The sequence below is a fragment of the Camelus ferus genome, chromosome 16 (genome assembly GCF_009834535.1).
Source record: "Camelus ferus isolate YT-003-E chromosome 16, BCGSAC_Cfer_1.0, whole genome shotgun sequence".
NCBI lineage: Eukaryota > Metazoa > Chordata > Mammalia > Artiodactyla > Camelidae > Camelus > Camelus ferus.
The window spans coordinates 31,202,813-31,224,093 of record NC_045711.1 but is presented as its reverse complement, the minus strand read 5'-3'; the positions used below and the strand labels follow the sequence as shown (position 1 = coordinate 31,224,093).

The 21,281-nt window shown below is 46.7% G+C and overlaps 1 protein-coding gene across 3 annotated transcripts in view; it reads right to left on the bottom strand.

Annotated features, from left to right (window-relative positions):
- PRKCA (protein kinase C alpha) overlaps window positions 1-21,281 on the bottom strand; it is a 361,121-nt gene that overhangs the window by 195,543 nt on the left and 144,297 nt on the right. For all 3 annotated transcript variants that reach the window (XM_032457033.1, XM_032457034.1, XM_032457035.1), the window contains exon 3: window positions 16,676-16,758. In XM_032457033.1, coding sequence (XP_032312924.1) covers window positions 16,676-16,758 — 83 coding nt within the window. The remainder of the gene's footprint in view (window positions 1-16,675; window positions 16,759-21,281) is intronic.

Genomic DNA, 21,281 nt, shown 5'->3' with positions numbered 1-21,281 from the left:
TGTTCTCGCCTTTCATAGAGTAAAGAGATGAAACCATCCCTGACCCTGTTTCTTTTCTTACACACGTAGTATCGATCCGCGACGTCGGGAGGAGTGCATCCTCGGCGAGGAATCTAAATCTAGCCGAGCCTGGCCTTCTTTTCTACATACATCCTTCTAACTTGGGACTTCTTAAAGAATACAGACTGAGCCAGACTAGATTCATCACTGCATAATTGGATGTTTACTTTTAGTTGCCCTAATTAACCAAAAAGCGGGGGGGGGGGGGGGGGGAGGAATTCACAATTCAAGTTTTCTTAGGGAAAAAAAAAAAAAGCTGAACCTCATCTTGTCATTTACACCATACTTAGAGATCCTAGAGACAGGACTGAAGAAAAAGGAAGGGTGAAAAGCAATTGAGAAATGAGAAGAAAAGAATTCTGAGGTCACACACTGCCATTGTCCTTACAGATGAGTTTACCCTGGATGTTGACAACATGGGTCAAGACTGTAAAAATGAGAACTCTGACTTCAACAGTCATTGTACTCTGTATCCCCATCGCTACACTATACCATTAGGGCCCTATTTGTACTCCCGCATTATATAAAAGCATGAGTTAGCCGTTGCCAAATTCTCTAAGCGTCTGTGAATACACTTGCTAGAGAAAGTGCAGACTGCTGCAGAAATCCTGCAACTGTCAAACATTTTTAGGACTTTTCTTTTTAAGGGGGCAATTTTCAAATCAAAATTAGCTGAAGCTACAGTTTGGTCTGTATCGAGCGGGCAAGTCCCCAAAGAGTCCTGATCCTGCTGCAGGTCACACAGGATCGGAGCCATCTCATAAACTAAGGCCCCTTGCCTCCTAACAGACCAGTGATGCCCTGGTCTGAGACTTTTAAATCACTGCCGTTTAAACAAATAATACTGTATAGCAGATTTTTTTTTTTAAAAGCAACAAAATTAGGAATGACAGACCCTGGAGAATTTTGCTGTGTCTAAAATAGCACTGCAAGTGGTATTGGAATCATTCTACTTTTCCTGTTAAGTCTGGGGGCACCAATCTAAAGCCCAGAAATCGATGGTCACGTAGGAACAAGAGTGCAGGGTACTAGAGATAGAGGAGAGTGTGGTTAATTGTTTCTGTAGCCCAAGCAAAAAGCAGAATTATAAATAGTAAATCTGGACAGCTGAAGTTTAGAAGGAAAAGGGGCGCTAACTGCATTAACTTTAGTGAGTTGAATTTGACCTGATTTTTGTCAGTGAGATAAATGCACAAAGCTTTTTTTTCATTCTCAGTGATTCTACCCTTCCTCATAGCTCAGAAATCCAAAGTCACCTTGTTCAATACCCTTCTGTAAATGGTGGCAGCAGCAAACTCTGTGAGTGACCGAGAATCTTATATGGCAACATGGACTGTGTCCAGGGCAAAGCCATCCCCAGAAACATGTCCGAGGGGAGGTGGTTCTCAGACAGAGCGCATCACCTGGACACGGATAGCTGAGCCCCTTTCCTGGAGTTGCCAACTCAGTGCATTTGTGGCACCTGAATAAAGTCAGCCTTCCTCACCTGAAGGTTCTGCATCCACGAATTCAAGCCACCGTGAAGTGAAAATCTTAGGGGAAAGATTTTCCAGAGTTCCAAAATGCACAACTTGAATTTGCCATGCAACTATTTATACAACATTCACACTGTCTTTACAACTACCTACGTAGCATTTACACTGTATTAGATATTATAAGTGATCTAGAGATGATTTAAAGTACAGGGGAATACAGGCATAAGTTACATACAAATACTATGCCGTTTTACACAAGGGACTTGAGCATCTGCAGATTTTGGTATCTTTGGGGGTGGGGGGGTGAGGGATGACTGTACTGGCTTTTCTAACAAGTTCTGAGATGCTGCTGAAGAAACAGGTGTGGGATCCCACTTTGAGAACCACTGCCCTTGGGAATACTGAAGGGTGTGGGCGAGTTAGCAGTTCCCAAGCACAAGGTCTTTTATCATCATCCCCCCACTTAAACCTCACTGCAACAGATGGGAGCATCACCAATTGATAGGTGAGGAAACTGAGGACCAGGGAGGCCATGGTATCTGTTGGCAAGTGAGAAGGCAAGAGACAAAAACCCAGGGCTGAGAGCCCACCACGCCTTCCAACTGCTCTACCCACCCAGACCCGAGTCAGTGGAATCACACACATCGTAAAAATACCCTCTGCTAACACCTGATTGGGCTAACTTACGATTTGCAAATCTACCAGCAAAACATTCTAATTGGAAGCCTCGGAGCAAACGATGAGGCACAGCCGTTTCTCATCTCAGGAGCCAGTTTCCACCTCTAAATGGCTGTGGGGAATTTCTGCTGGAAATTTGGGAATTTCCAACAATTGTTTTAACTTCTGGCTTGCTCCTTTCTTGCACCACTCAGACTTCCAAAATCCTCTCTTCTCAGTAAGCCAACCCTAACTGGTACACAGTAGTGACCTGCCCCCAGCCAAGGATGTAACTCATCACCTATAACAGAAAAAAATATGTGCTCATTGCGTGTACCTTTTTCAAGGCTCCTATGGCTTAGGACCCTGATGTTTGCTTTGTTTATGGACGTCAAAATGATGTCTTCTTTAGCGTAAGCTCCAAAAAAAAAAAAAACAGAGTTCCACGCTTTATACAACATGCATCGGGCACAACATTTAATAAAGGCTCTGTGTTGATGATATGACCTGCAGTAACTCTCCATTTCAGGGAGTCCCTCGCACTGTGTAACAAAGCAACTCCAAGATCTGTTTCCATGGCAACAGCAGCATCTCGCAGGAAAAGAGAGAGCAAGAGAGTACAGAAAGGCTCTTTTAGAAATTGCCACCAAAATGCATATCCAGTTTAGGAGACTAAAAACAAAGATCTGGCCATGAGATTTGGGGTTAAAATCCTTTCTTCAACATACTCTCTAGTGACGTGCCTATTTTTAAACACCCGATAGGAACTGATTCAGAATACTATAAATACCACCTGCCTGCCAAGTTTCAGGAGGTCTAAAATTAGGTTACCAGGTTCATCAATTTCCCTTAGAAGATTCTAGTAGAAACAGACCAAACCATTCTGGTGGCAATAACAGGGAAATGCTGATAATTCAAATCTACGGTAAATAAATTGCATTCATTTAAAAGCTTAAAAACTAGTAGCAAACTCCAAAACCCTAATTTCTCCCAAATAAAATTAAAACGGGAAGTATCTTATAAGAGAGGAGCTTCAGAAGGCCCTTCAGATGATCTACCAAGCCACGTACAGAAAATAACTCACAGCCCTATGTACTATTACTAAATCACATCTTACAAATACGAGAGAAGAAAACATCACATTGTCCTTTTCTGTTGTGCTTGCAATCAGCCTCTGCCTGTGTGCCTTTCTCTCGTGGATGAGATGGAAATAAAATGAAACACCAAAACAGTCTGAGTAGCCTTCTCCCCGCCAAATATTTTTTTTTTTCTAGCATAATTTTTCTTTCATGGATCAAAGAAAGAGCCTTCTTATACTAAAAATATCCCAGAACAAGAGTCAGAATTGGGACCTATTTTTCTTTTTTCTTAGCTACTGGGAGGTAAGGTTATTTCACCTACGTGTGTACCAAGTTATTTTTAAAACTTGCCTTGTTTTTCTCCAGTTATTCTATTTCAATAAACAAGAGGGGACGTGGCAGCCTCTTGCACTCACATTCACGCTGAGCATCCTGGCTGTTGCACGGTCCACACTGTGACCATCAACAGAGATGCAAAACGGAACCCGCATCCATAAGCCAGAATGTGGAGAGAGCTTCGAGAACACAGCTCGTGGGGAATTTTCAACCTCACGTCACAAGCATGGAAGTCAGACGTCTAAGCTAGATGGCACTGGCACAAAGAACTGTGTGTCATCCATTATTCTCAATAACCATCCATTCTGCAAGCTGGCTCAACAACAACCTGAGAGAAGAGTATTGGTGTCAAGAAAGTCAAAACCGAAATCCTCTATAACATCAAGGCAGGGTCTCACTCATCTCTCGTCACTGACCTGCAAATTCAATCAGTGTCTGAGAGCCAGCCAAACCACCAGGTTCTGGGTGAGCACTGAGGACAGGGAGACAAAGATGGGCCTTTGTCCTCAAGAGGCAGCCACGTATGGGTGGAGACAGAGACAACTGCCACCCAGGGTTATCAGTGTCTTCAGAGAGGTGCGCACAAGGAGAATGGAAGAGGGGCGGCTGAATGCGGCAGGGTAGACGAGTCCAGGGAAGGAGAAGGGTTGGTCAGGGGTACCGAATATGGTTCTTACAGGAAGGCTAAGAACTGGTCGGGTGGCACGGGGGACAGCATTCCAGAGCGAAAACTCAGCATCCTTCTGAGCCTCACCTCAAACGTGAGAGAGGGTAGGGGCGCCATACTGCTCCTTCTGGGCAGAACAGAATTAGCCTCCCTTGCTCCACTCCTCAGGGCTCCCTGCTCCAGAAACCCTCTTCTATTGCCAGTAACATCTACGCTTCGAAAGTTCCTCTTGGGGTTTACAGTAAACTCTACTTAAAACACCTTTGTCGTTGGGTATGTCTCTTGGAGTTCCAAAGGCAAGTCTACCCTTCTTTCTAGGATGGAAGGCAGCTCTTCACAGTGCCTACAGCTTATTCCTGTCTTTGTGCTGAATGCTCCTGACTCACTTTCTAGGTCTCTGTACTGTAATTTCCCACCCATACCAGTTTCTCAGTACCTTCCTTAATGCCCGCTGTCCACACGGCACTTCATACTCCAAATGATTCCTGGTACCCATGGAGGATGCTCTGTTGCTACTCTGAATGACCACAGCTGCTTCAACCAACAGTGACTGAAGCAAAGCAGGTGTATCACTCAATCAACCTTACTAATTATCAGAAACTACTATGTACTAAGAATATTATGACCGAATAAGCACATTCTGGAAGCACAAAATATCTCACTATTAAAACAATAATGTTCCTTGCAAGGTAACTTAGAAGTACCATCGCCAAACAGAAAGAACAAAGTTTTTTTTTTTTTTTTTAAAGGCGGCTTGTTAAAAACAAAACTTATCCCAAGACGTCCTCATTCCTGTCTCCTTTCTCTATCATCAACAGATCAAGAAACTCAGTTAACTGGATTGTATCTGAAACCCCTCACAACATCACGCCAGTAACAATCCTTCCCGCACTGAGATGAAGTCACGGCAACAGGATTACAGGAAAGGACGCGAGGCGCCCCCGCTGGTGAGGGCAGTTATGTCTAGAAGGCAGGAGATCCTCAGCAACTTGAACACAGACTTCACCGTGAGCTGCCCACCAACACGCATCCTCCTCTTCCGTGTCACCGACATACCTTGATTTTGCTCTGGGTAGAAGTACAACTAGCTTCAGACAAAACCAGAACCTTCCGTTTTCTCTTCGGGGTGGTTATGTGACGCAGTTCTGGCCAACGAGATGTAAATGAAGGCTGTCGGATCGGGTTTCTTGGGGGAATTCTTGAAAAGAGAGTAGACTCAACACGCATCTGTGCTTTGCCCTGATCACCCTTCTCTTTCCTCCCGCTGGACACATGGATGGGGCGGTAACGGAGCAGCCGTCTAACCACGAGGGCAATGAGGACAGGAATGAAAGGAAGAGAGTTACACGGAAAGAAGGATGAACTAAAAGGCTGGGTTGCTCCTGGAATCCTGGAGACACCAGAGGTGCCCTGGAGTCCCCAGTCCGGACATTTTGTTACATGAGAACAAAACCCCTATTTAGTTCAAACCATTGCTTGGTCAGGTTTTCTATTACTCGTGTTCCAAATAGATACACTTAGCACGTGGCCGTCTAGACACATGCAACTAACAGCTCCGGCGTCACACTGCTGGGCAGAGAATCGCCCTCAGACGGGCGGGTCTGCTGCATTCGGAGAACACTCTGGGAGACTGCAGCACTTGGCCATATTTCAAAGAATTACATGGATGAGACTAGAGAGGGGTGCAAACACGTCACATTAGAACTTTTCAAAAAATGGTACTTTTTCAACAAGATTAAATCCAGAAAGATAATGATGTCAAATCATCTTAGAAATCAAATTATCCTGATTTCAACTTCCAAGGGTCTAGTTCCTGCTCCTCAGCACACAAGTTCTGCCACAGTCCCCATCACAGGATTTATTGCTTTTATACTAAGCTTTTGCACCCAGCACCATATAAACATTTTCCTTGTCTTTATTATAATCATGATTCTTCATAGCGGCCCCTATTTGAATGCAACTGATGTGTCATAATGTAGTTAACAGCTCCTCACTGCCCAGCAAGAATGTTAGTAGAAGAAACTGACATCTGCAGAGGGAAATCTAAGAAAGAGGACACTGCACCCAAGCCAATACGCAGACATACCATCACCTGCAATGTGAACATCCTATTAGATATAAATTATTCTCAAGGTTTTAAATTCAATGCTGATCACACTTAACTAGAACAACAATAAGAATCTGGTGGTTTAACTGGGTATTCCACTTCAGTAAGATTCATCATATACTTTTTATTTCCTAATGAATTTTATTGACCATATAATCTTAACGTTAAGACTACGAAGACTATGCTTTCTGTCCAGGGAGGGGAGATACATCCAATCACACAGCAGACTCAGCTGCCGTGGTCCGTTTCTTACTGTGTGTTGTGTGTGGCATTACAGTCATAGAAAAGGAAAAATCTCCACTGATCCTGGGACGTTTCTTCTTAGTTACACTCTCAGAAGGAAGGAAACAAACCTTGTTAAGATTTTTTCGTCTCTCTTGTACAAGTAAAATGCAGTCATTCACCCAAGCAACTTACTGTGTGCCAGACGCTGCTCTGGGTCAGAGGAGTGAGACAACACCCCTGCTCTCATGGTGCTTCATGCTGGTGGAACAGATAAAAAGTCAAAAAAAAAAAAAAAAAGTTTCCAGCGGTGACAAGGAGGATCAAAAGTACATAAGGGAACAGACTAATGGAAAATAATGAGGGCAAAATGGGATCTCCAGAGGCCTCTCTAACGCGTCACCTGAGCAGAGACCTGAGCGGTTGTAAACGCACTTCAGGAAGTCCTGGGCGTGCGCTGCGTGCACAAGGGTCCACCAGGGCCAAAGCCCCGAGGTGCAAATGAGCTTACCAGCAAGTCCTGCCGGTGAGGTGGACAGGAGCCAGATCACAGTCACCCTGGGCCCTGCTGGCCGAGGTAAGGAGTGTGCATTTCACTCCGATGGTCGAGCTAGGCCACTGAAGGGTGCAGACAGAGCGATGCACTGATCCGATCTGCCTGACACACGCAGAATACCACCGGGCTGCTGCATAGGGGATAAACTGCAGGAGACAAGAGCAGAAACGAGGAGCCACAGAAAGACACTACTGGGCAAGCCGTGTGCTTGTTCAGAGGTTATTTCATTGGACTCTCCCATCGTTGGGCTCCCACAAAACCAAACCAAAGCACATTATGTCCAGACCGACGGTGGGCACGTGGACTTGCAGAGAAGGTCTGTTTCATGTATGTATGTGATTCCTGTTTAAATTTTCAACGTGCCCCTTTTCTTCCCCTCTTTCAGCTCTGTACCTTAAGCTACTCTAAATTACTGGTTCAAAATGGGGAAGAAAGAAAAAAACACCTGATTACCATGAATTACTGGAATCTTGGGGCATCATTCAAACTTAGCAAATGCGAAAGCAAAGCACCCTCCCTTTCTAGTTTTAAGGCCTGCTGTGTGAACTCCTCTTTTTCAAGCATCCCTGGTCTTTTGCGATTAATGTTAGTAACAGGAGAATGAGAACAAATGAGTCATAACACAGCTTCCTATCTAGAAACGTGAAATCCACCTCCTCCTTCCATTTTCAAGTATGAAATTCGCATGTGTTAAACATTTCTGCCCCACGACAACTCTGCAAAGCTTCCTGCCTTGAAAAAGAGGTGGGGAGGGACAAGCTAGGGACCTAAAATTACAGGCAACAAGCAACAAGGAAACTGCCCTGTGAAAGGTACTTGTCTCAGGTATGTTCATGACATGGGGAAAAAAAAAACAAACCCTCAACTGTTGTAAAATGGTTTATAACCTGTGCATTTCAAAATAGATTCTTTCATGCAGCAACCTCAAAACAATGGAAGTTCCTCACCAGCATGCCGCTGAGTCATGAAGGGATTATTTACCCTGGGACAGGGACGCATATCACAGACACACACCTTTGAATTCAAACTGGAAAGAGATTAAAGGCTCCCGGACTCCTTAGCTAGCGGTTCTTTGCTTTCCCATTTCTCTTCCTCTTGAACTGTGATCGGTTACCAACCTCTCCAACCAGCAATTGCTTCAAGGATACAGATCTAAAACATGCAACTGACAAAACACGCATTTCTTTTTAGTAGGTTATTTCCTCCACCAACGTTTAACCAAGAAAATGTTCACCAAGTTAAAAAAAAAAAATTCTGGTCACACGCTCAGCAAGCACAGTTCAACGGGCATCCTGCATAATTTTATTAGGCTTAAATTTCAAGCACTGAAGAGTCCCTCAATACAAAAAAAAAATTTTTTTTAAAGGAAATTCACTTCCCAGAGACTAATTTAAAATCAAGGAATGGCTGGTACTGATTCTGAAACACATGGAATATTTTACAGACATTTTACCCAAACCAAGAAAATTCTTTTTATTTTGGGATCAGAGAACTTTTTTTTCTTCCATTCACTCTTTTAACAAACAAAATTAGTGATCACCCGTGAGTGGTACACCTGGTGCATTTATGTAGGTTATTCACTGAAGTAATCAAATAATCATGTCCATTCCAAGGTATGACTTCCCACCAAGGAAACACTGAAGACCAAGACCACGTTCTCTCACCTCTGCATCTCATAGCACCTGGCATGTAATACATCAGGCACCTCCATAAACATGCCATGACTTGTGCAGCAGAACTTCTAGCCCTGAGCTTCCAATGACTTGAGCCGTAAGTGGCAGGCTCACCAGACACCATCTCTCAGGTTCAGGTTAATGTGGCTGTTTGTATGTCACGAACTGTGTGATACTAATAATTCACTTGATGTGGGTCAGGAAAAAAAAAATAAGGAAGCCATCATACCAAATTTGATCCCAACCAGTCAAAAGCTATGGCCCAAAGCCACCATTTTTAAAACGAAACTCCAAATAGGACAGTGGTTTGAAGTGGCTGTGGCGGAGGGAAGGGAAGCCCATCCGGGGTAGCTCCCGCCCCCGCGAGGTGGCGTAGCACCGATGGGACATCCGTTCCTGAGCTGTGGGCAAGGTCAGGGCCTGCCTCAGGCCGAGCGACAACTAGCCAAGGAATTCAAGACCAGGTCAACACAACCAGGGCTCCAATTCGGTTTTCAGACCCTCGTCTGCTCATTCTCTTTGGTTCCACGAGTATTTCTCGAGGACCCATTCTGTGCCAGGCTCTCCGCTGGGCTTTTAATTTTCAAAGAGAAGAGATACAGGATCTTGCATGAGGGAACACAACTTTTTTTTTTAAACCTGGTTATTAATAAAAATGCCCCTGAGAAGCTGTACAGTGATTCCTGGGTGCCCCTCACTCTTCACATACCAAGGTCCCCTTCAAATCTGATGTCAGTTTATGACTTTCCCAAGAAAACCACTTTCCACATTATCATCTGACTTTCTTTTTGACCAAAAATGGCACTACCCACTTTAAACACACCCCTTTTTTTGGATCTGGATCCACTGGGCTTTTGGCAGCTTCCCCGAACAGTCTCCCCACACTCTCAAAGGCTGACAGTTTGTCAAGAGTGGGGATTTTGCAAAGAATGTGCCCCTGGCCGTAGGCACCCCGTTGAGAGAGGAAGTCTAAAGATGTCTGAGCAGTGGCAATGCTAGCCACGGATTAAGCTGAAAAGCCCCAGGGGCACTCTCTTGAGAACAGGCATTCTGGTCTACAGGTTACAAAACAAGGCTCTGACAGTCACACCACGTGGACACACCCCTCTCTTCTCACTGGCCACAATTCATGAGGGGTCGGGACAATGGAGTTCCACGCCTCAGCAGTCTCCTTTAGCTCGTCAGAACTGCAGATGAGGACGCCAAAGTCCTGGAGGCTATTTTTAATTCTCAGCGAAATTAATTTGGCGCAAAAGTAGCAGGAGTCCCTTCCCTTGTAGGAAATACTTCTGTTACTGTGAATCTGGTACATAAAAGAATCCACCCACTGCCGAGCAGAATTAGCACGGGATTTTTTTTTGTTGTTGGGTTTGTTTCCCTGAAATAACTTCTTTTTAAGGTTCCCCGTGGCATCATGGCATGTGATGGAATGGTACTGGGGTGGGGGAGGGGGGAGTGCAGAGCGTGGTTTCAGGACCTGGCGACGGCCACCCTCAGACGTCTGCCTGGAGAGATGCCACCAGGACGTGCAGAACACGCTGGGTCTCTGCTGCCTGTGCTCTCTGTACAGGTCCTCCCGTACATGCGTGTCACCTGAGTTTACATGCCACTGGATAGCAGCATTTGGCAAAAGATGTAACACTCTGAAGCCAGGAGGGAAAACAGGAAAATACTGGCCTACTTGTTTTTAAAAGGAAATTTTGAAAAGTACTGAAATAAATCCTAAAAATGTCACCATCTTTAGGAAGCCTTCCTCATTCTTCTGCTACATAGATGCTCTCCCTCTCCCGTGCCCACACTCAATAGCATTTTATTTCTCCCCCCACTAATGGCAGCTGTCACATGCAATCTTAGAGTCTGATTATTTGCATGCTTCACTCATCCTTCCCATGATAGAGAAGGCACCAGAAGGGCAGGAACTGTCCTTTGCCCTTATCTGACAGCATGAAGCCCTCAGTAAGTATTTGGTGATGGAATATTATTTAGGGGTGAAAACAGCTTTCAAGGCCACCAAGTTCAACTTTTATATTGACAAAGAAGAACACCGAGGTCTAGAAAGGTTTTCAGTGACTGGGCAGGGCAGGATTCCCAATTCCCACTCCAGGACTTTCTTCCCCTCACCCTGAATTGTAAATGCCACTTTTTAGTGCCTGCGCCTTTTACAAAAAACTCACTTTTACTTTGTCGGTTCGGAAATATCAAGACATTCCGGACAGAACAGGGCTTTGCTCACAGAATTATCTTATTTCCCTATCAAATGTAAGCACACACTTTGAGAAAACAGAAGATTCGCTAATTAAATTTCTTTCTAGGTTTATTTTACATGTTTCGAGTTTTGTTATAAATGTAAAGGTTGAATTTTAAACAATCTAGCAGCCTCTTTTCTTTGCTCGGTTTCTAAGACACCGAGAAGAACGTGAGAACAAGAGAATCCTCGCGACTGTCATCAAGCTAAGAAGGCAGCTTTGCTCTCCGGACACACGGCCGTCTGCCCCGCCCGGCCACGCACCGGATGCCGCTGCTGTTTGCAGCCGTTTGTGTAAGAGGTTCCAGTTTTGGTTCTAAATCAGTCACTTTCAGTCGATGCTCTCAGCTGCTTCAAATGGCTCCGTTTCACGATCTGCACAGACTTGAAAAGCTACCCAGGTCAGATGGACCAAGTTCATTCATTCCTTCACCTGGACCCTTCCAAACACCCCGGCAGGCGCCAGCCGACTCCTGGCACCGCCTGTGCGGAGGCGGGCTGGCTGGCTCTCTCCCAGCTCAGGGACAGTAACGGCCCAGGATGTTACTTTTCAATCCCCTGAATCTACGCAACTGTGTGGCTCAGATGTTAAGAAGAGCAAAGTATCGCAGGAATTGTTTCTCCCCAGACAGGACAGGGGCCCTGGTGAAAACACACCAGGCGAACAGTAACAGAACGGCTGAACAAAACTGCAGACAAAAGCCCAAGGGAAGCTTATCACCGCCAGCGCTCTAAGCCTTTCAGCAGGGCACTCCCTCCCCTGCTCACTTTTCCAAATGTCCACACGCCCAGCGCACAGAGTAAACCTTTCGAAGATTATGTTTCAATCGTTGTTCAGCATTTGTGTCATTTTAAACACGTCAGCTAAGACTTTTTTCTCCCTACAACTTCTGGATGGAAGGGGGCGGGGGGAGCGGTGTGTCTGGACACTATCTTCAGCAGCAGGACTGAGACTGGTGCGATTCTCTCCAAGGGTCGCTTTGCAGCTTTTCTCACTTAAGGGGCACAGACTGAAACACGCAGAGCAGGGACTGGACATGCTGCTGCAGGTACACACATGCATGCACACACACACAGGCACACGCGTGCACATTGGAAGCCCACACGCCTCGTCTTCCTCCAGCAGGATGGGCTTCCTGAGCTGATGCAATTTAAGGGGAACAGAGATTGTTCTAAGAACAGGGAGGAGTTCCAGTCTGAAGGACAAAGAAGCTAGTGAGCCGAAGTCCTTAAAAGTGGAGGGAAGAGGTCGGAGGAAGAGTCAGCTTCCTGGAGCATCACCCCCCTCCACCCCACCCTGCCCCGCAGCCCGCCCCTGGTCGGCCTCTTTCCATCACAGCCAGAGCAGGGACAAGAGAACCGTCGGGACAGGGGGTCCATGGCGGCTGAACACACAGCAGCACTTTGGTCCCGTTAGGAGAACAAAGTTCCAGGGCTCACTCCCCAAAGCCAAACGAGGTGACACTCCCTCCTCCACCTGTCCATGCCCTGGATCACATCTAAACTGGGGGGAGGGAGAGGGGGAGGGGGTGGGCAGGAAGGGAGAAGAGCTATTTCTAAATATGGACCAGTTTTGTCTTATTCCTTCATCTTATAAAATCTTGTATGCAAGGCAGGGGTGCTGGGCAGAGCCCTGAGCTGCATTCTGAGGGCCAGCACCGGGAAACCCAAATCCTGCACCAACTCAAAATGCCTTTCCAACACTGAGTGGGAAGAGTGGGACTTGTTCTGTGAGCTCCGGACCGCAGCCGCCTGCATCCCCGCTCCCGCTGTGAGTCCTGGCTCCCAGATTAACAGCATCAGTGAAGGAGTTAACTTCTCGTGTTCAGGTCTTTAAAAGTCTTTCCTTTTCCTTTCTTCTCCACTCAGGGTGCATGGGGTGGCACTTAAAGTCTCAGAAATCCTGGCTTTTATCTGCAGACATGCTGGTAGGAAGTTTCTGGGGTGGGGAGGGCTAAGAGATTGGCCTGATGATGTTTAGGGGGTCCCTTCCATTGAACCCAGAAGCCTTTTCTCCTCCAAGGCTCCCCACACGTGAGCATCCATTCAGTGAGACTGCTCCTCGAGTCTTGAAGATTGTCTCTGCATGAAAGTTTTTAACTCTCTTCTCACCCGGTTACTGTCATCTGGGCACTGCTGAGCCATTTTTCAGTACTTCTTTCCTTTCATCTTGAAGACGGCAGCGCAGGTGCAGTGTCTGTGGGTTTCACAAGGTTTGTCGCTGCTCTGGCCCCTCTGTGAATGCCTTGGAGTCTGCTGAGCTCGGCGGAGGCATTATAAAGCAGCACATGAGCTGGGCATCTGAAGCATTCACCGTGGTGTGAAAAAAGCTTAAGAAGATTCCATTTTTAGAGGAAAAAAGTGCTTGGGGTAGTTTTTGCTCTTAAAGCGGGTTTCATTTTTCCTTATCCTTCCCTTTCTTCGACCTGGTCTTTCTCCTGCCCTTGAGCACTTTTCTAAACATTTGACCAGGATGGTCAACGGTCACACCAGGTAGTAGGTACCACTGTGCTCCTCTGACCACACAACCAGGTCAGGAACCTCTCTCCCCGTCTCCCTTCATGGCCAACATCCTTGAATGAATCAGCCGCAAACCTACCAGATAGTCCAGGGGCAACGTGATGCTGCCCCAGATCATCTGATTTTCTTTCTTTGATATGCCTCAGTCTCCACATGGACAGAGCACGGTTAACCCAGAAAAAATCTTTAATGGCCCTTCCAGCACCATCATCCTGTGATTTTAAAACTTCCTCTACCATCCTTGGCTCGGCTTTGCGTCCTGACACCTTGCTTTTCCAACTTCCCCTCCAAGTGAGTTTGGTTTGGGCACCCTGCAGGTTTTTACAATAAATAAAAATCATCCTGCAACACAGACGGAAGTCACGTCTCAGGTGCCGGCTGCAGAAAGCCCCAGTCACAGGTATCTGAGCGCCAAGGACCAAAAGGCAGAACTTCCCCTTGGGAGAGAATGCACAGTCCTTTGTGAATCCTGGGAGGACTGGCTGATTTCTTCGTGCTTTTCTTAAATAGTTCATGTGCTTCTTTTTCTCTCAGATTCAAAAAAAAAAAAAATTCATCTCACATCTTCAGTTCTGAGGATATTAAAACAGGAGGCTCGGCATTGACAGCAAGTTGACAAACACGAAGATGAGCAGGAACAGAACCCAGCTGATCAAGACCGCAGGTGTGGCTCCCGGTGCATTTCAGAGCAGACAGCTCTGCGCTAGGCTTTCCGCCGGCCCCGGGCTCTCCGAGCAGGGTGGCCGCCCAGGGATCATCCCCAAACAGGGTAAGAATTCTGAGCATGAGAGGGGTTGCTGAAGACAACTGAAAGGCAGAGGGAGCACGCAGAAGCCAAGGCTCTCCCAGGTAAACAAGTCTGCCCTCTGCAACCCGGCATGTGTTACCTGTCCATGTGTGGAAAGCCAACAGAATTCATAACAAAATCACAGACATGATCGACCAGAGAGTTGGCCAACAGCCCCCTTCAGGAAGTGGATATGTCAGCATCTCACTCTCCTGGGTTCCCTCCCGCTTCTCTGCTGCTCCTCCTTGGTCCCCCTCCCTGCCTTCCTCTCCCGTCCCATCTGCCGGACGGAGTCCCTCGGAGCTCTCTCCTGCCTCGAACGTCTCATCTCCTCCCTCTGTACACTCTCTAGGCAAGATGATCCATCTTCTCCATCTTCCCCTGAACATCAAGCCTACCCTTTATTCAACCCATTTTCCACAAGGCAACCAGAGCAAGCTTTAGAAGATGTAAACAGGATCACATCGTTCCTACTTTAAAACCTTTCCCTGGGTCCCCACTGCTCCTGAGACTGTCTCCAAAATCCCTCACCAGACATCAGACGCCCAGTCTGCTCCGTTTCTCTTATTCACTGGCCCCCCTTCCCACATCAGTGCCATCTCAGCTTCCCCTCCCCTCTGTCTGGAACAGTCCTTTACAGGGTTCCTGGGGCCCCAGCACACGCCCACCATTCCCTTTTTCCTGGCACCTACTTATGCCTGAAGCCTGGTTTAGATGCTGTGTCCTTGGGGAAGGCTTCCGACCACCTCGAACAGGTCTCTGCGGTGAACCTGCTCAGAGCACCTGCATCCTATTTAACGAGGGCTATCATAATGTCTATCTTCCCCCATACTTCGTCCTCAAGAAAGAGCACGTAACCTCAAGAATGAACCAGTGGAAGGAGGGACAGGAAAAACCCATTTAAACACCTGCCTGCACTCCCCACCCCCTTTCCCAGGGCTGAAATGGGAGAACACCAGAGAGAAGTGAGGAAAGATAAAATGGAAGGATGAAGTTTAGAGGAAGGAGGTGAAAGGACCACCACATGATGCTTCAGGCCCACCTTCAGAAAAGCTGGGGCTCTTCATTTGCATCTATTTTTATCTCCAAAATGGAGACAATATTCTAGAACATTCCAGAAAAGGGCGGGGTGGAAGACAATAAATGGCGTTTTTTGTAGGTAACACTCATGGTCCTGGGCTTCCTGGTCCAGGAGGATGTGAAATAGGATTATCTCTGAGGTTCCCTCTGGCTGCCACGTCCTGGGAGTCTTCGCGGGACGGCAGTGGCTCAGAGCCGGCGGCTCCCACTGGATGCTGCCTCCATCAGCATCTTCACTGAAACACATCAACTGCCTCCTTACATGTGTCAAAACAACGCAGAGCTGAATCCCTCAGACACGGGAAGAAGTCAGCCCTGCCAGCATGGAGAAAGCCACTTGGAAATCAAAGTTTCCCGACGGGAGCAAGTGCCAAAGGTAGGAATCACTTGGAGCAAATAATTGAAGCATCCGGGAGCAAAGTGATCCAGCGAAAGCAACTCAGAATAGAAGCGTCTTCTCCCTCTGCCTCCCCCGCAATTTTTTTTTTCCATTTTAAATATGACTCCCTATGTACCAGCTTGAGTTCTCCACTCAATATACTTCACATACTTGCGTTTCCCAGGCCTCCAGACTGCTGATCCTGTTTTCTTCAGTCAACAAGAGACACAACAGAGCAGCTCAACCGAGACGGGCAGAATTAGAACACAAACACATGGAATTAGGTGTTCACACACGGGCGGCTTTGGAGACCATTTGTTCAGTGAAACAGATGCTAAATGATTTAAGTCAACAGGCACATTTATAACACATAATGAAAAGGCACCAAGAATCCCAGGAAGCAAACTAGGAACAGTGTGTTACATCCGCCAAGAGCCATGACGGCCCTATTACTTAATCGACTGTTAGAAATAAAAATGAAGGGTGATTTAGGTTCATTGTAAAACTTGTCAACACTTTCAGAAAAGAGCTGCATTGTGTTTGTGGAAGCTCTGAGTATAAATTGGGTGGATTTAGCCTCTGTGGGTGCCCAGCGTCAAAGTGTGCAAACAAGGTAACAGGAAGTTGTCTTCTGATCCGTAAGGAGTCTTGCCAGGGCTCCGAAGGACTCAATCTATTCATTAGTAAACGCCAACATTCTGTGAGACAAATTGGTAAGTCTTCCCATGACCAGGATGTGTCAGAACAACAGTTGTATAGGCATTCCAAAAAAAAAAAAAATTAAATTCGGAAACCTGTATTAACATAAAATACTCGTTTCCAGGCTACTTACATCAGTGTCAGGTCCTTTATCCGCACCCGGACAAGAAAAAGTAACGAACTCATGGCACCTCTTGTGAACCACAAAACAGCAAACTGGTGGAGAGAAAAGGAAACCAGAGTTAGAACAGCCCAGGTGGAACAGGCAAGCTTTGTTTTCCAAACAGGGCTACATGCGGCCCCAAGTCAGTTCAGTTTCACTACAGACAGTCTCACAAGCAGTGATTAGAAGGCATTTCATTTGAGACTCAGCAGCCTTTGGCATTGACTGGACTCAGAGATAACAGAACCACAAAATGCCACCACTGACCGGGCCCAAGGAGACCTGAGCCTTAGGTCCTCGTCTCTAAAGTTGAGACGGAGGGGGAGGCCACAGACTCTAAGACAGTCTTCCCAACGTATAAGCCAGGAATCAAAGTGTGAAGTGCTTTGCGCTGTCCTCCACCAACACACATGGGTGTATCGATGTTCGTACTTCATTGTGCTAACAGAGTATATAACATTTATAAAGAGAATAACTTATTATAAATCACATGTGGGTATCCCGAAGTGTGGCTTGCAGAACTTCCTGAGCAGATTTCTGGGCTTAAAGAAGTCAAGACATAAACCCAATCCACACCAAACAGCCCTGTGAAATGAAGAAAAGCTGGGGAAACATCCTCACACCTTCTTTTGTCTGCCTGCTTGCCTGTCTCCCACTGGCGGAGTCCCCACAAACCTACCAAACCCACTACATAGCACGCATTTTCCAAACCCAATATGGTTTTGGTAAGCATTTCTGAAGATGAGCCAATAAACAGACTATTACAGAAATAAGTCATCCGAGATGTTTATGAATAGTGTAATGTGGAGGATACAAAAAATAATAATAAATAAATGACTAGGTAATCCTTCCTCCTAACTTGAGGTCTGGTTGTAAAGGGCACAACCTGCCAGTCTACTGTTCTCTGCTGAACGCCGCCGCGCTGAAAGACAATGTACCCTGTGAAACGCTGGGGGAGTCCTGAGGCTTCACTGCAGGAGGGAGGCTAGAATTTCCCAAGTTCTTGGCTCTTTTCTTCTCCCAGTGGTGATACTACAACTCCCGGCACACGTGTGTCAACGGATGAAGTCAGCTGATGAGGGTCAACCACTTGACTCGGTAGGAGAGGTGAGCAGGGTTGCCAGGAGCCGAGATCCCAAGAGGAGATCAGGTTCTGAGCCCAGAACCAAGCGAGGGTTCCGAGGGCCCCAAGTGGCCGGGAAACATTCAGAATTATTTCTGAGAAGCATTAGCAGCTACTGAGAGGTTTGAACAAGAGTAACCCGGACTAAAAGCAGTGCTTCTGAAGGGTAGATGGTGATGGCACGGAGAATCTGATGGAACAGATTTGGGCCATAAGGCCCATTTGAAGCTTCTTGCATAGTCTAGGAATGAAACTAATTGGCCATCATTATACCATCTGCCAAGAAATGGAAGTGAGATGCCAGCCAGAGAAGTCAAAGAACTGATAGGACTTGCCAGCTGACCACAGACGCCATTGGCTGAGCACCCTCTTATGGGTCATTTTGATGGGCCATTTTACATGCATTATCCGCCAAATCCTCATAACACGACTTAATATGCTTCGACATTGACATTTTCTGGAAGGGAAGATACAGTACTGATCTCTAAGCATCTAGCATGTCATGAGCATATGATGTTTGCAGACAGAAGAGAGGATGAGAGAGGACAGATGGATGGACCAACAGAAAAGAGAAGGTCTTATGTAAAGTCACCCTCCTACTACATAGTGGAGCCATGATTCAGACTAAGGTTTGCTGGACCCTTGACCCCTTTCCCTCCACCCTGTCACATCCATTGACAGAAGCAGAAGAGATATTAAAGGTAATGCCAAGATTCTGCACATGGGTAACAGGAAAATGGGTACATGAAAAAATTATAAATATATTTAATAAATGTACATAAGTATGTATGTACATATGAAACCTAGATGTGGGTATGTCAGGAAAGTAAGATGAGGGATGATAGTTTTTTTAAAATAGTTTTATTTTTCTTTTTAAACAGTCTTACTTTAAGATGGTCATAATACAATGCCACTATCAAAGTACACCTTTAAAAAGAAACTCAGGCTTGGCATGAGCAGGCAGAGCGGGGCACAGGAGGGAGCCAACCGGATGAAGGTGAACATCGCAGACCTCATCAAGAGCATCTCTTCAGAAGCAGAGGCGCCCTGAGGGAGGGGAGCTCTCCGTGGCTGCCTGCCCCGCCTGAGCACCGCGCACACCTGGGCAGAGGGAGGCGGCAGCCCTGCACCAGAGCAAAGAGCCCCCCGGCTGCCCCGGGCAGGGCCAGGGCGCTGCAAAGAGCAGCAGTGTGCTCCCACGGGCCTTCGGCGCGGCGGCCTTTCCGCTCAGTTTCTGCTACAAGCATCTCCATTCCTACACGCTCCGCGGATGGCTGGCAGAGCAGTGCTGGGATGGCAGGAATTAATCTCATCCGCTTGCGCTCCCCAGACAGACAGTCATCTCTCATTCACTGGAATGAGAGAGAGAGCTCACTAAAGGGAGAGGGTCACGGGAGCATCATTTCCTCATCATAGTTGATTACGGACACGGTGTTCTGAAGGGAAAAGCAGCTCTCCTATTCTCTACTTAATCGTTTAAACAGTCAAGTCTTTCCTCTCTTTTTGAAAAAAACTGCCTCTGCATTCAGGTGGGCACTTCAGAAAACCCATGTTTATCAAACCCCTTTGGAAGGCCAGTCTGCCTTTCGCTCCCCATTTACCCAACAGGGCAATTATACGTCTCCAGCTGGAAGTACCTCTACTGTGTGCCTCAAAAAAAAAAGAAATCACATATCTGACTTGGCCCTAAAAAGAGTGTGGCCCTCACTACACAATTTGAAAGAGAAGCTTTCAAAAAAAAAAAAAAAAAACCCACCTTCCCCAAAATTACTTCCTCCTCAACCTGCCTTCCAGCCCCTCTTCTCCCACCTCACGTGAAGGTCGCACATCTACCAGCAGCTGGACTGGCCCAGCAGCAGGTGGAGAGCAGGCTCTAGGTGACTGCAGAGCTGTTCTACGTGAGTTACCTGGGGGAGGAGGACCCCGTAAGGCCTGTTCAAACACTCAAGATTCAGACCAGATGCAGAATGAGCCCATGCAGTGGCCACACCTGGGTGACTGATGGAGACAGAGCCGGGGACCCTCTCTGCTCACCCCACTCCCAGGGAGGGGAGCCGGCAAGAGGAGCTGCACGTGGGCTGACTCTGGCTGGAAGCAGGGTTTGCCTGGGAAACGGAGCAAGGGCCACAGAGGTTCCAGAAATCACTGATGGAGGGCTTTGAACTTCGGTTTCAAGTTCCAAACTATGTTGGGTGATTTCCTCCTAAGACAATAAATGAGGAAAAGACTGAATAAAACAAGAGCACGCAGTGGGCTCACCTGGACTGGACAGTGCAGGCTTTCCTCGGGCTACACATTAGGAGCTACTGTTTTTATCCTTCACTATTTGGATTTTTTTCCTAATCATCTCACCACGTTATGTGGAGCAAGGGAATGGGGGAGGGGGCGCGGGAGGTGGTACCTACCACACAGGATGCTTTTGATACTGATTTGCCTGGCCTTGGCAGGCAAGGAGGAGGGAGTGGAGACACATGACAGCTTCTTCCGGCTCCACAGTTTGTGTCCTGCAGCTGGACCCCCGGCCTGTAAACAAGCCTTTGCTGAAGCCTGCATAGGCTGGCCAATAAGACCGAGATGGAACCTCATTTTCGAAGACCCTGGGTCACCTCTGCTCGTGCAACCAAATGAGAGGCTTTAAAACACGAAGCTCTCCTGCAGCTTAAAGCCACAAAGTAAATCTTCAATTATTTTCTAAGCACAAAATCGCTTTCCTCTAATCCTCTGTGATATGCTTACGCTGCCCAACAGTGACGGACAACACACAAAATGTACAAGTCACACTAAGCAAATGACATGAGAGGACAGGAAATAAGACCATGGGCCTGGACAAATAATGATTCTGAACAGTACCAGGCTTTAAAACTGAGAACACTCACGCTACTGATCCACATTGCTTGCTGGTCTTACAAAGTAAACTGAACAAAAGCTGAAGTTTTTGTCATCTGTCAAAAGTTATGTTTCAGACACAGAATAAATAAGACACCCATGTTTGGATCAGGAATCCATAAAAATTGCTGCTAAACACAGGTGTGTGTTGTGATGCGGACATGTTGATGTTAATGGTGGTTCTCAATCAGGTATTAGTTTAAAGAGAATAAAAACCAGCAAAGGGCAGGCTGAAAGCCACTCAGTGTGAGAGAAACACTCCCTCCTGACACTGGCCCCCAACCCGTGAAGTCGGTAAGAGCTGATTCAACCACAACGAGTCTTGGGCCATGAGATGCACGGGCTGGACCTGAGTGCTTTGTTTTTGTGTCAGATGTCATCACACGGACGGATGACCTGGGACTCCTGATACGGGACAGTGTTTCCCAGGGCATTTTCTTGGGCAAATGGTAAGTCCAGAAACATTTTCCGTATTCCATTCATGCACAGAGATTTACTTAAAAAAAAAAAACAAAACTAAAAAACCACGGTGAACTGACACTATATAAAAAGAAATAACTTGTAATG